General features: G+C 40.5%; 1 protein-coding gene across 1 annotated transcript in view; it reads left to right on the forward strand.

The window, feature by feature from the left end:
• Positions 1–15,445, forward strand: part of ntn1a (netrin 1a) — a 58,095-nt gene that overhangs the window by 16,937 nt on the left and 25,713 nt on the right. Inside the window, exon 3 of the mRNA XM_084930978.1 lies at positions 13,359–13,547. Coding sequence (XP_084787104.1) covers positions 13,359–13,547 — 189 coding nt within the window. The remainder of the gene's footprint in view (positions 1–13,358; positions 13,548–15,445) is intronic.

Here is a 15,445-nt window from a genome sequence, read left to right on the forward strand (position 1 = left end):
GTTCTAGCAGTGGAGTTAAACAAGTGGAAGTATGTAAATGTGTTTGTGTACAAGCACACGTTCATGCCTGCGTGCACAAGGGCCTGTTCCCCAGTTTTCTATGCCAGAGAAGTGCAGTAAATGTGGTTCTGGAAACAGTACAGTAAAAATATCTGTGCCCCATCAGTGTCAGAACCAATTGGCGTGGACCAAACCAGCTGACAAACTGCTTTAACGCAGAACCCATCTGCCATATCTGCCGAAGCATGACTCACTACTAATGAACATCGCAGTAAAGTGGCAGTGTGCATCCGTAAAAAATGTTTTTTAACTTTACTGACAAAAAATGCACTCGTATCTATTTATGAACACAGCGCTATTGTCCAGTGTTGCTTAGATTGATCATTGTTTTTTGAGCTGGATATGAAATAAATCTGAATTTTAATGAATGCAATTATTTTAAAATGCACTGTCATAACAAAAAGATGTATAAATGCTAAAATGATCGGCAAATGAGCAAAGATTTGGTGATGAAAGGACAATAAAGTACAAAAAAATGTAGCAATTTCTTAATTAAAAACATAATCCACAGGGATACAGTTAGCAGAGACACAGAAGTTAAGTATTATAACGTTTATTACAACCTTTTTTTTAAGTTAAAAAAAAAATTACTTTTAATTCCTCAAACATTACCACAATACATATTATTCTTTTAGGTCTATTGTTTGCCGTTATTGCAAATAATAGCTTTTTATATAAATTATATCATGTCATTCCTGTGGCTGTATATATTAACATAATTATAGAGGCTAAAACTGGACAGAGCACATTTTACTTGTTATAAAGATCCAGTCAGGGAGATGGAAAATCTGGAATGACTTTGAGCTGCAGTGGAAAATAATACTAAATCTGTTGGATTTGGATTCATAGCATCATATTCTTGAAGGTCCTCTATTGTTATGACTCACAATAGCAGAGTTTCAAATTGAGATCTGAATTCTTTTCTGACACAAGTGATGCATATGCATGCACACACACTTGACACATTGTGATCCATTTGATCCTCTTCTTCTCTTCTAATAATTCAAAACTATTTGGCCTCCTTGCTTGCCTGCATTTACTGTAACTGTTCATGCACTCACATAGTTTCAGAAGGCAATCATATTCATATTAAGCACACAATTAAAATGTGTTCTGTACTAATAAGTCTGAAAGATTGTAGGGGATTGTATTCTGCTACAAAATTGCAGATCATTGCTAATGACTGTTCATTTATCATATCCTCCAGCATGTAGGTAGCTTTGAAGTTGAGTTTGTCAGTCACCGGTGTTCCCCGTCCATCACAGACTCGCACAAGCTGCAGATTGTTAGTCATGCTTCTCCAGGCCCAATAATAGGCACAGGTCATCTTGTTCACATTGCTTCTCTATCATTTATCCAGTTTTTCTGCCACAGGCTAGAAAAATCTGTTTCTTTATGAGATCACCTCTCCACATTCAGCTCTGCTTTCTTCTGTTTCTTCCAAGAAAAACACCTGAGCTGGGGTAAAAGTAATGCTTGTTGCTGGCTTCACAGTCCATTTGTGACCCACAGTCGACCAAGCAAAGTATATGGCTGAAGTGAAGCCAGGCAGCTACAGCGACAAATTATTTTCCACCGGCACATTGATGGGTTAAAGAATTAGAACGACGTTGAGGAATTCAGGTTAAAGTTCAAATCGTGTCATTTTGAAAATGGATGAGAGCTGAGGACAATAAATGTGTCACAGAAGTGAAGGAGCTGGCTTTCCGTGACTATCCCACTCATTCCCTCCTCCGGAGAGGAGACTGTGCTTTAGTTGATGGCAAGAAATCAAAAATGTACAGTGTGTGTATGCAGACACAGAAACGCTCAGGAAAAATCTTCAGGTACACTTCTTTCATCAACCTGTCTGCCTGCTGCTGCCCACCTTCAAGCCTAGGTGTAATAAAAACTGGCCATCCTTACAGAGATGATTAGTAGCTCTAACTTCTGATTTGCTTTTGCTAAGGCTGTTTCTATGATTAGAAACTTTGACAGGCTCAAGATCACTGCTTAGCTTATATACTGTATGCAAACAATCACAACCTGCTCGAAATGCACCAACCCATGTCTTTGCAAATTTGTAACTCTCTCCTTGCAAAAGTACATAGATAGACAGTTTGAATTCTACTGTAACTGCAGATTGTTAAATATACTGCTAATTCCCATAGCAGTTTTTCAATGAAATTATTCTTCAGGTTTTAGCCAGCCAGCTTGTGTGTATGCGGTGTCCTTTTCCACTGCAACTAAAATATGTTAGTTAACAAGACAGCTTGGAGAAGTCCTGCAAAAAAACTACTACTGCAAACTGCAAAAGCAGGTTATGAAAGGACCGCTAAGACAATTTTCTTTCATACTCCAACCTGGTCTTTAGCCGAAACCTGCCCCCTGACAGTGCTACGTGTTAGTAACTGACAGGTTTTAAAAGAGGTCAGACAGCCAAGCAGCGGAGCTCCAATTTATTCTGAGGTTCAACAGGAGGGACAAACACAAAGGGATGAGAGGAATGGGGAACAGGAGGCAACTGTGTTTTACTTTAAGATTTATTTCTTTTACATTCCATCTCTCCACTCCTCTACTCCCTTTCTGTTACTAGAGCACTAGAGGATTTCCTCTCCTCTCCTCTCCATCTCCTCTCCTCTGTTTGACCACTGAACTAAAGTCATTTTCATGGCTTATAAATTTTATAGAGAAATTTGTCACTAATGACATCTGCAGCAGAGAATGCCTGGTTTTCCCCACGGGAAAGGGAAGCAAGGTGAGGAGGGGAGATTGCACAGTTCAAGTGGTAGCCTAGTAATGCTGACTTCACAAAGGAATGTGTGTGTGTGTGTGTAGGTGAAAGTTTGCCCACCTGTTTAGTATGGCCTTGCTGCTGCAATTGCTAATTAGCATATAATAAATAGTTGAGCAGAACTTCCATTTAACATTAGTTTTCCATTTCTATGCAAATATTAAAGCAAAAATGTCCATTTTGGCTTAAATTTACCAAATAAACACTTGCTCCTAAGTCAGGGAGAATGACAGGTCCTTAAAGTGCTCGTGTAAAATCTCCAGACAGCTGTAGTGTGGACCTTCTGGTGATATTTTTGCCCACTGTTGCTTCCAAAGTCAATAATGAACTTTTAGTGTCAACAAAGGATGACGTTAAAAAGGCAGAAGGATCCAGGAAACCACTTGTATCAATAATTCCCATCATATTTTTAAATGTTTACCCAGTAGAAAGAAATCTAAATCTAGCTTATCCCTACCCCAGCACTCATCCACTTACCCTTAAGCAAGGTGGAGCCGGTGCAAAATGGGAGTGCTTTCCAAATGAAGGTAGCGAACGTCACCCTGGGGCTCTGCTTCACATGCTGTGAATAAAAATTGCATCCAAAGGGGGAAAAAAGTAACCGAATAAGAAAGAAAGAGAAAGAGTGGGGACATGGGACTGCTGACAGTGGAACAAACGCTCTCTGTGTTTTCGGCCTAAAGAGCCAAACCAGCTTATATAATCTGCAAAGCATCTAACTTCAAACACCATTTATTTTACTCATCTAACAGTCACCAATCAATGTTGGCCAAATGTATTCTGTTATAAGATGATGGGTTTAAAATCTTTAGTTGACATTGTTGGAAGACAAAGATGACTTTAATTGCAGAGGTTGTGGGATTATTATGAATCACAGCTATGGAGGAGCGTGAGTTAGCCTTGTGTAAACTCTGTCTTATTGTCTAACACTGACAGCACCAGCCCATCCCCGTCAGCCTCAGGGCCAGCAACGCACAAGACGACCTGCCAGGAGTTATATGAACCCAAAACACTATGGATCTGCTAGTCCCATAGAAACCAAACTCACTAAGTAAACAGACTGGAGGTGATGTTTGACATGAGCAGGGAGAGCCTTTGTTTTGGGAAGATTTGGAGATCTGTCTCGCCTGTTTCCTATGCCTTAGTGGAGTTTGTAGATGTGTGATGCTTCTAGCAAAGGAGACAGGGCTGGGTAATGGCTGGATGTAAAACAACAGAGAGCAAGACTGTGGAGAAAGGTTATTATGCTTGGCTTTGACAGCCAGGTGACAAGGAGCTGTACTGTGGTTTCAAACCATTGCACAACTGATTTACAGCTAATACTTGAGAAGGAGCTAAGTCTCAAACAGTTCACACTGTGATTATCAGATCAGACAGTGACGGCGGAAAGAAACATCAGGCACTTGTTTCAATAATCCACGCTTACTTTGTAAGGGAAACATTGCTTCATCAGTCAAACACAATACATTTATACACTATTCCCACTCATGGCCTTTCAATAAAAACTCAACAGCTCTCTTAAGTGAGCCCAGCGATTTTGATCTTCCTGATACAGGAACTGTAAATCCAGTTAGTTCCAATCATCATCACGCTCAGGAGAAATCTTTTGCTATCGTGCCACTACATCCGTTCACACATGGGGCTCCTGAATATAGAGGTCATATGGCTCTGCCAACGTTATCAGTTCAGGTTCCTTAAAGACTTAATGTCTACAAGAAACATACAGAACACATTCACTGTTTAAGCTATCTAAGCAACAGTTCGGTACTGTTGGACTATATTGTGATATCACACAGCAGATTGTTGTCTGGACTCAGCCAAAGTTTATGTAGATACTGCTTTCAGCATTGCATTACTCCTAAAGCTGTCAGGCCCTTATGCTATTAAGACAGCTGCTCTTAGTGGGTATTGTTCAGCCGGGAGCTATGGAGACCTGACAGGGCCCAAGAATCTTTATTCATCCTAAAAGGCCTTTCACCACTATAGCGCTGAATAGGACCTGCCAATGTCATCCTCCACCCATGGCATTTTTATGGCATAGCTGACATATACACAACGCACTCTCGTCAGCCCCTCTGTGGCTCAACCCAGGGTCCTTTTATTCCCGCACTGTATGTCAGCTGTTGTTTTCCCATAGACACAAACTGAAGGAGATCTTTTCCAGGCAACGCCACTTTATCTGGGAATTACGCAAACACTCACTTGGAGACACACATTTTACCGGCGATGGACGCAAAAATAAAGACAGACTGGAAGAGAGAATCTCTCTCATGGAAGCGTGCGCGCTTACACTTGCGCATGCACGCATACCTTCTCACACACGCTTTCTGCTCCACGCACACCGCTCAGACAAAAGATCCTTGATTACTCAGCAAATGGATGCACCACTGATCACAGGGTAGCCCTTTTACAAACTGGTCTATTATGCAGTCTCAGCGTGGGGTGGAAGTGTTGCAGGGGCCTGAGGCAGTGTGGCTTTGGAGGGTTAAAAACTGTGTGTGTGTGTGTGTGTACGTGTGTGTGTGTGTTAATGTGAAAGTGCGTGCACACCCATCGAGGCTGAGAAGTGCTCCCATGCTGCGCTGCCTAACGAGAGGGCAGGTCAGCCATTAAATGGGCACTAATGCGGGAAATTGGAGGCCATTAGGCCTTTCTTTGTTGTTGTGGTTCTGTGTGGCTAGTTAGACTCTTGAAAAAGGAAAGGCCTTATTAGCCCCCACATGCAGACAGCGAGTGAATATATGGGCCATTTAGCTCAGCATGCAGCGGGCTGGCCTAGCGCTGCTGTACGCTGCTATAGAGCGTAAGGCCACGTGTACACAAATTAAATGAAAGGCATTTAAAATTTGGGGGATTTTTTTTTCAGTTGCATTTGTTTCATTTGTATTTTGTATTTAAAAATCAGTAGAAAGAAATATGTTCTGTAACTGTTTTCTCTTCAGTGCAAACATAACTGACTTGAGTATTCGTCCACTTTGACGTAAGTTTAAAGTAAAGCCACAGTTTTAAGACAATTTAAAAAAAAAAATCAGTGATAGTGCCATATCTGTGTTTTATTTTTGTTCCTTTTTCTTTAAAAAAAAAATACAACAGGTAATAAGCTTTATTTGTGATACAGAGTGCAGAGGGAAACTTAACAGGAGAAAACGTAGTTACTGGAATTATTAAAGTATACAACATACAAAATATCAGACACGATGGTTTGTAACTACATTTCTATTAAAGAAGTCTGTTTAATAAAATAAGCCCAAGTTTGCCATTAAAGTCAAGAAAATAAAAACTTTCTCTTCTTATATTATATTTCTATAACTGACTTTTAATAATATAAATAAATAATAATAATAATAATAAACTTAAAACCAAGGGTATGTCAAGGTGCTTAACAAGTAACATAGAGAATAGAAGGAAGATAATAGAAATAGGACCAAAGCAAGTACTAGGTATGCAAGCAGGTAGCTGTCACTGATACATAGGAAAGCAACAGGTACAGAGCAAACAAGAATTTAAATGAGCATAAAAGTTCATAATATAAAATCATAAAAGAAATATTAACTAGAGGGAAAGGCAAGATTGAATAAGTGGGTATTTAGTCATGATTTGAACAGTGCAATGGAATCAGATGCGCGGAGGTCGAGAGGAAGGGTATTCCACAGTACCGGGGCAGCCAGAGCAAATGCACGGTCACCCCGGGACTTCAGCCGAGATCTGGGTTGGGTCAGAAGTAGTTGAGTGGCAGATCTAAGTGTTCTAGCAGGAGTATGTGATTTGAGAAGTTCACTAAGATAACTTGGCGCTAATTTATTAATAGTTTTGAATGTAAGGAGTAATATTTTAAATTGAATACGGTACTTTATGGGCAGCCAGTGCAAGCTAGCTAGAACAGGAGTAATAGGGCAAAATTTCCTGGTACCAGTCAAGAGGCGGGCTGTTGCATTTTGGACTGTCTGCAGTCTAAGAAGAAGAGAAGAGGGAAGACCGTAGTACAAGGAGTTACAATAATCCAACCTGGAGGTCACAAAAGCGTGAATAAGCTTCTCCAGGTCCTCATGCGGAACATAATGCCTAGCCTTAGAGATAAGGCGCAGTTGGTGGAAGCTAGATCTCACTACAGCAGACACTTGCTTATCGAGTTTGAGCGAGCTATCCAGCAGTACACCCAAGTTACTGACATAGTCACAAGAAAAGCTAGCAAAGGAACCCAGGGCAGCACAGAGTTGGGCACGAGGGATTTTACTGTTGAACATCACAATCTCAGTCTTCTTATCATTTAAAACAAGAGAATTACTCAGGAACCATTCTTTGACCTCCCGCATGCATTCTTGAAAGTAGTGCAGGGACACAGCAAGGTCGTCAGTAAGTTCAAAATAGATCTGTACGTCATCGGGGTAACAGTGGAAGGCGATATTGTATTTTTCAAAGATTGCGCCTAGATCTGGGAGGAGAGCTGGATAGAGAACTGTATAGTTTTACTCTTTTTGGTAGTATTTACCTCAATCTACTGTAAATCCATAGCTTAATACTGACCTTCACTCCACTGCTAATAGCATCATGAGGGACTCAAACATGCCAGTTCTCACAGCTCTTTAGTTGCATCTTTCAGTTAAGCTACATTTTATCACACAGTGACAGAACTGGTATCATGCTCTCCATACTCGCGCCCTGAGTTGCAAAATTTACGCTAAAAAAACATTAAAACTAAAAACCATATATGTTAAATGATGGAATAAAGAAAGGACAGATAAATAAACAGGTTGACTGAAAAGGGGTCTGACAAGAAGGTTACGGCTGCTTGACAGCAAATGGAATCTGTCCACTGGAAATCAGTCCACACTGCATTTTTAATCTGCCTTTGATAAAGCTGCAGGACTGATGAATATTCTGTATGACCTGATCTCAATTAGTCAAGTCTCCTCAAGTTAAGCCTGAAAGTAGCAGCAGCAACAGCAGCACACTGATCTCTTCCCATCCTTCTGTCCGCCTTATTTTTTCTTTTCTCAGGCACTTTCTTTCACTTCTCATCTATATATATTTTTTCCTTTTTGAAAAAAATTCTTTCACCCTTAGTACATGCAGTGTATGAGGCAAAGTGCTTGTTAAAAATACTGAAACTGGGCCTCCTTTGGGGACGGCAGAGATCCAGAGTTTAGTTAGGGGTTATTAGAGACACAGTGAAGAGGGCCAGAGGGCTCACAGGGGGCTAAAGTGCTGCGGCTAATTGGCTGCAATAAAGGAATTAAATTAGCCTGATATAATCTCTGCAGCGGGCGCCTCACTCTCCCATCCAGAACTTCTTCCCACTCGCCTGCACGCACGCTCCATCACCCTAGTTCCATGGCATTCCCAGGGTGCTTCACACCATACATGAACATCAAACAGGTCCACACACACAAAACCATCAACTCCCTCACACATTGCACACTTCCTTTTCATTATTAGTGCTTCCTCTCATTTAGAGAGGAGATTTTTTCTGATTTCTTTCTCAACACCTCACCCTGTAGAGATTTGCAACTCCGTGTTGCAGTGAGAAGTGTTTTGGATCATTTTCTATTTGTCATAATGGACTTTTTATCCCAGTTTTAAAACCTCAATATGAAACATAGTTGATTTCTCTTCTCTTCAGAATAGAATAAAGAATAGAATTTTTTGGTGATTTCAGAAAGAAAACCAAAAGAAAACGACAGACTTCTCATGCGTACAAGAACATAATTTACAGGTTAATACCAATATGTGTAGAAACGTGTTTATTTTTTCAAAAAGCACCTAACCCTATTGTGGCACCATCTAAAATAATAAATATTCTTTATGGCATGATTGTTTCTGTATCCAAAGAGAACTTCAAACGCTGAGTTTAGTATGTCTGTCATCTCGGTGCCTTAAAACACTCTCATTTAATTCTGTTTTTATTTAGTAATTCCTGCCTTTACCGTGCCCGTGCCTGGATCAACAGGCACAAGATAAAAGTGAGAACTGATGTAATGCATAGAAAACTAAATAAACACTTGAACCAGATACTGAAAACAGGATACAATTAAAGTGATTGTGTGGAAACATCTTTATAAGCTTACATGTAACCAGCAGTATTTGTAGTACGTGTTGGCTACAGATTAAATGTAAATATTTCTGTGACTGCACATCACACATTGTTTTGTTAAACACTTATTATAGTGGGGTTTTTTTTAAAGTGAAATTCTTTCATTGTTTTGGGAGAAACAGCGGCTGTCGGTGGATCAGCGATGGGTGATTCACTCTTCATAGGAAAATTCCACCATCAGGAAATTTTCATTTGTCTCCACACAAACACGGGTGCTGCTAGAGTTACCTGTCACTAACCTAATGCCTTTAAATCACACTTTGTTGCAGCAATACAAACCAGGATTCAATTCAGCTGCAAAACAATTGTGACGTCCGTGCTGAAATCCCAGACGCCGCAGCATAATAGCAGCATTGTTTTTCTTTTGACATATTTCTATAAGCACAAGGATGCCAAGTGTCATCCTTCAGCTTACAGTAACATTTTTGCGGCTGCTCTCTGTTAACAGTCAGTACAGCCATACGCATGCCTGAGCTCATTCACCTCCACTTACTTAAACTACATTTACTCAAATATACATGTAACATTTACATGTAAACGACGAATATTTCCCATTCAATTATTATCTCTACTCTGCTGCAGTTTAGAGTTGTATTATTCTTTTAACTCTACTACATCTTTGATGGTTTTGCAGTTATGTTACAAATTAAGCAACATATTATTTAATATACAGAACCATATCTGATATAGCTCTGCCCGCTGCCCCAGTAAATCCCATATTCATTAATGCATCTCTAAGCAAATTTAAGGGTAAATGCTTTCTGCCATAATAACCTGACCTCTACATTAAGACATATTGTATTTCTCAAAAAGAAAAAAAGCACTACTTAGACATACTAACATATTACATGCTAACTTATTTTACATCTTATTATCCTTTAGTCCATCAAAAACATATTACGGCTAAATACGGATATCCAGGTAGAATAGCATTGATTATATTAAACTAGGACACCATGTGGCTCTATTTGATTTCAGTGACAAGCAGTGACCCTGACAAGCTTTTGTAGCTTGTGTGTTATAAGGGTGAAGGAGCAGGCAAACACTGTGGATCCAGAAATAGCATGTTTCTATATATGTGTATGTTTTAAGTTTGCGAGAGAAAATTGTGCTTTACATGCTGCCATCATAGAGTTTAATGCACACTACGGTGCAGGGCTTGTAGCAAGTTATTCGAGGTACTTGGGGAAAATATTTTCAGTGATAAGTTTTTGTGAACTTTTCTTTCCTTAAACGTTTTCACACCAAAGTCAAAGAGAGAGTATAAAGGCCAGTATTTTTCCGTTCTGTCTTAGGGGTGGGTTAGAAGTTAATCTGATTACTTTTGGGTCATCCATAGGATTAAAAGTAAACTGTTCATGTGTGGACTCCCCTTGGTGTTTGTTTGAGAGTGGGGCAAAGAATAGCAGACCTCCGGCTGCTCCCCTGCTTGCATGCGGTGGTGTTGGGTTTTGCTTTGCTGAATCTGTTTAGGGTAAGAATTGGGTGAGAGAAGGAGCCGGTAGGCTGGAATAATTTTAGACCAGTGGGAATGATGGCCATATATAGATATCTATATATATGTGATGTGTGGATGGGACATTAGAAATCTAACAATATTGTTCAAAAAAGTATAATCAGTGTTTCCTTTTCACAGTTTTCTTAGTCGCTTATTCTTCCTAATGTCTCTTTACAGTTGTGGTAATGAGCAGCCGGCAGCTTTAGTCGATTTGGAGTAAAAGTGGCAGAAATCACTTGCTTGAGTGTCTCTTTACAACAAATCATTGCTGTGACCAACATTGCTCAATTACCAGGCTTATCGTGAGTATGATGAGCTTAACCTCAACCTCCAGCTCTGTTGCTTGAAATTTCCCTCTAATTAGCAGCAGCAAGGCTGTCTAAGTACTTCTATGAGACTGAGGTCAGTTGATGGAGGCTGGGAACCACTCAGAGAAACTAATTAGCCAACTTTCCAAAACACACACAGACAGTGGAAGTGCAGGAAACAGCAGCATCGAATAAACAAATCAATTTTCTGCTAAATTCTACAGTTGAAGGTTAAAAGTTTGTAAGAGATGCAACAATTAAATGCAGCATTTTGTCATTTCAAATAGTCATGGCTCACTCTACGGGAGGTGTTGAAAGGCTGTAGGTAAGCTTAGCTTCATCCAGCTAATTCTGTTACACTTGTTTAAAAGGTATCACTTCACACTTCTTTTTACTGCTCACCTGGGGGCGGTTACAGGCGACTACAGACTCGCTATCCAGACTGAAGCAATTAGCTTGATTGAAAACAGACCAAAGTTGTTCTATAAGGTAAAAGTAGTATTTACTAACACTGCTTATTAAAAAGAACAAAACAATACAATTTTTATTTGTGTTAGATGTTGTCCAAATCACTACTAGAGGCATAAAATTGGCTTTTTTCCTGTGTGTATAAAAACTGTGATGGCTAAATAACAGACATAACTTTGCGGGACTCCTGATAAACTCATGCCAGGCAGCAATTTTTAGCTTGTCTATGCTTTAATTTGAACAAAGCCTTGTTGATATAATTTTGAAAACAGTAAGCGCAGATCAACCACTTTTTCTAAGTTGAGGGTCATTGAAGAAGCGCTGTGAACATGCTTACATCAGTCCCAGGGAGTATAAAGGTTTAGATGGGCATTCATCTGAGATAATCTCTTATGAAGTATAATATCTTGCAGCTCAACCCTACTATAACCAACATGCCCTTTGGTACAAACGGGAAAATTCTCTGGGGGGGGGGGGGGGGGGGGGGGGGGTTCAGAAAGGGTGTGAAACTATTTTTGTAGTGTAACAAAAACATGTCTGCAGGTCAGAGGCTGCACACTGCTCCTCCACTAGTTTCCCCCCTCTCTGTGGTGATCTCTTTTACCTTCAGGCATGCTCAGAGTTAGCTTTCACCAACTATGGCTTGACGCTGGAGACACTAAAAAGACTGAGCCTACCCCCTGGCATTCAGAGTCTGGATTGATTGGCTCAAGGATTTCAACACAGAGATCATTTGAGAGATTTCGAAAAAAAGCCTATAATCTAATCCATTGTGTATTTATATGTTGTAGCTAAAAAAAACATTTTGTCATAAAAGGTCTTTGAATGGATGCTTTATGCATTTTTATCTCTCAACATGTTTTAATCACAACATTTCAGCATGCGCATAGACACCCAGTACTGGGTTGGTTCTAGCTGTGGACTTCACGGGTTATTGAATCAATCAGTAAGTAAAGACGTGAACAGGTGTAAATCTAGCTCAAGACAATAATAAAACATCATATCTGGGACACAAATATAGTTCTCAATAAGATAAGTAAGACTGGAGAACTCTGGAGCAAAGACTACTTAAACAGAGTTAAGAAAATATCTTCAATTGCTATTGAATATCTTGGAAATATTACCATCTTCTAGTATTGTGATAATTCTTCTTTTTTTAGATTACTTTTAAAATGGGATCAATCTGAGTAAGTTTTATGACAAAAATGATAAAGCGGGGATGGTCAACGAGCAAAAAAAAAAGCATGACTAATTAAACCGCTGCCATCCTGGAAGCAAAGCCACCAATAGTCACTACTGATAAGACACTAAGATATGTATGTGTGTGTTTTAGATATTGTAATTAGGTCCTTGGAGTGGAGAGAAGAAGTCTCAAAGGTCCCAGGCATGTTCAGAAAAAAAAAAAAAATTCAGAGATGTACACACACTGAGCATACCAGTGAGAAATCTGGTTGAGGGAAGCCGAGGGAAGTAAGCCCTCAGCCTTCCTCCGTTATGACAGGTAGATGATAGAGCGAGCTGTCAGTGCCGAAACACGCGGATGGATGAATCAACCGTGGGACATAGTTGGATCCAGATAACCCCCTTTAGGTACACACACACTGTACCGTGTAGAACCGCACACAGTCGTGCCACAAACTGTATCAGAAGTGCTGCGGTTAATAATGCATGAATGTGTCTGTGGTGGAGGAGGACTGGTGTCTCGGACGGCCGGCCCTAATGAAGTTGGGCATGTCTGCCTCACTCTGCTGCCAGAAAGTCATGAATAAACATTAGCCGGCTAATTAAACTCAGCACTGGCAACTGTACTTATCAGTAAACAAGAGGCAGAGAGGGGTCTCGCACATACTTGCAGGGGATTTGCATGTAATAGAGAAATGGTAATACAAGCCTTTCACTTTCTAACTAGTACAGTATGGACTCTGGAGAGGACCTTTAGCAAAAGAAAAAAGCTGTGCAGAATATTTGATCAAGAGAGGTAGACTAACCCTAACCCTGACAAATAGATTAAAAAAACATTCTTAATACACAAAATATACTGAAACAGTAATAATAATGAAAATGGAAACTGTGCATTAGATATGATGTAATTATCTGTTCAGTAAAACATCTAATTGCATTAATTTAATCTGTTTGCATTCTGTTGTGTTTCCCCCACAGCCTGCAACTGCAACCTTCACGCCCGAAGGTGTCGTTTCAACATGGAGCTCTACAAACTGTCGGGGAGGAAGAGCGGAGGAGTCTGCCTCAACTGTCGCCACAACACGGCAGGTCGCCACTGCCACTATTGCAAGGAGGGCTACTACAGAGACCTGTCGAAGCCCATCTCACACAGAAAAGCCTGCAAAGGTACAGGGCTCTGTTCTTCTTCTCTTTTGTAAGTGACCGGGGCTCGGATTGATCCATTTCGCTCAAGAGTCCCTCGGCTTTCATACGGCGTATACTGAACATACAAGCCAATGTTAACATTATGATGTGTGCTGCTTTTTTCAAGAGTGGATTTTATATAAAGGCAGGAACAAGAGGATTTGAGGTCTTCACATTCCTAAGCCTGTCTCACCCTCATCTTCCTCTGTCAGCGAAGATGAGTTGGGGGTCTTTTGGGATTGTGGAGGTCGCGACGGTGGTGGTGGTATGGGCGGGTCGGGCTGGGTGTTCCCTCGTCGACGCTGAGTTATTTGGCTTAGTTGGCGCTGGGGTGAGGGGATGACAGGACAAGAAAAACAAACAGAGCTGAGGTGTGAAGTGATCCTCGATGCGAGTCAAAGACTAATGAGAACCCAGGGAGACTGGTTCAAGGGCTGTAAAACGAATTGAAAAGAGAGCAGGAAACAAAGCAAAAAGTCAAGACCAGAAGGATGGCAGGAGAATGAAAGATGGGAGGGAGGGAGGACTGATGGGTTAGAAGAAGAGGACGAGAGGAAGGGGACACACCCCTACGCAGGTGTGCTCACTACTCACTGCTGGATGAATCGCATGCCATCGGCCCTCACCGTAGCTAACAAGGGTCAAAGACAGAGAGGTGGTGGAGGCGGAGAAAGAAGTGACGGTGACTGAAAAGAGAGAGAGTATGTTTTCTCACTTCTGCTATAGCTGCAGGGAAAGATAACAGGAACTGAATCCCTGTGCAAACAGGCCCAGAGACACCTCAGATTTACTCTGTATGGATAAAGCATCTACACTTATACACTGAAATACAAGCATACCTGTTAGAGGGTTTCAGAGCGCTTTGAAAGCGAGCGAAGGGAGCGCTATCTATCTATGTGCTGACAGTTTGAGCCAGAGTTTTCTTATATCATTCAACAGGAATTTAAAAAAAAGTAACCACCCATTTGTTAGTTTAAGAGGGAGCATGTCTATAAAGCATCAAACATCTTTAAAAAACATGTTTAGATGAAACAATGGCATGTTAAGTTGTGTTGTAGTCAGCTGCACTCATTACGAACACAAACGACACCACTGATAAAAGATATTTGTCCTCAGCGTCTGCTCGTTTCTCAGTATCGACCATAAAACCTTGGAGAACGTGTACTTTTCCGTGTTGACATGCTTCATGCTGCTGCAACAAAAACATTTACTGACCTAATGCAAAAGAACGTCACAGATGTTTCACTCAGTCACATTAAATTCCTGTCATTCAGCAACCGCATCGAGCACATTTTCTTCCCCGCGCAAAGACAAATTAATAACAAAGACCTCTAGAAATGTTGGAAGTAATTCCCCGCCTCGAGTCACTCATGACCAATATTCCTCAAGTGATTTTAACACCTTCCATGGCTTCGGGCCCATTCTCCAGTCGGCCAGGAATGCAAACACGCATTCATCACGACAGGACGTTTTGTGTCGTTTAACCCCAATCTACTGCTGTGTCTACCAGGCTGGCTTATTCGGGAGATTTCACCTCTTTTTTTTTGTTGTTTTTACATCTCTTCTCGTGTGTCTAAGACTTGATTCTTTCAGCATCTCATAACTCACATTCATTGGTGCTAGTTTCTCACACTGGAAAACTAGGCTCCTCGTGGTCCTGCTGTGCAAATATAAAATGTAAACCCACTCTTATAATTTATAGTAGAGCCAGCATTAGCTACAGATAGTAGTGCGATCTTTCCTATTTTACCATATTTGCTAAAACCATAAACTATATCAATGTTTCATATGATTACCTTTTATTACTTTTTAATTTCTTGCACTGGTGATTTCTCCGTGTGCTCAGATGCCGCTTATATGAGAAATCCTGAAAACAAAAT

Source organism: Perissodus microlepis, chromosome 6 (genome assembly GCF_051167445.1).
Source record: "Perissodus microlepis isolate ML-2025 ecotype Zambia chromosome 6, ASM5116744v1, whole genome shotgun sequence".
In the NCBI taxonomy this organism is placed as follows: domain Eukaryota; kingdom Metazoa; phylum Chordata; class Actinopteri; order Cichliformes; family Cichlidae; genus Perissodus; species Perissodus microlepis.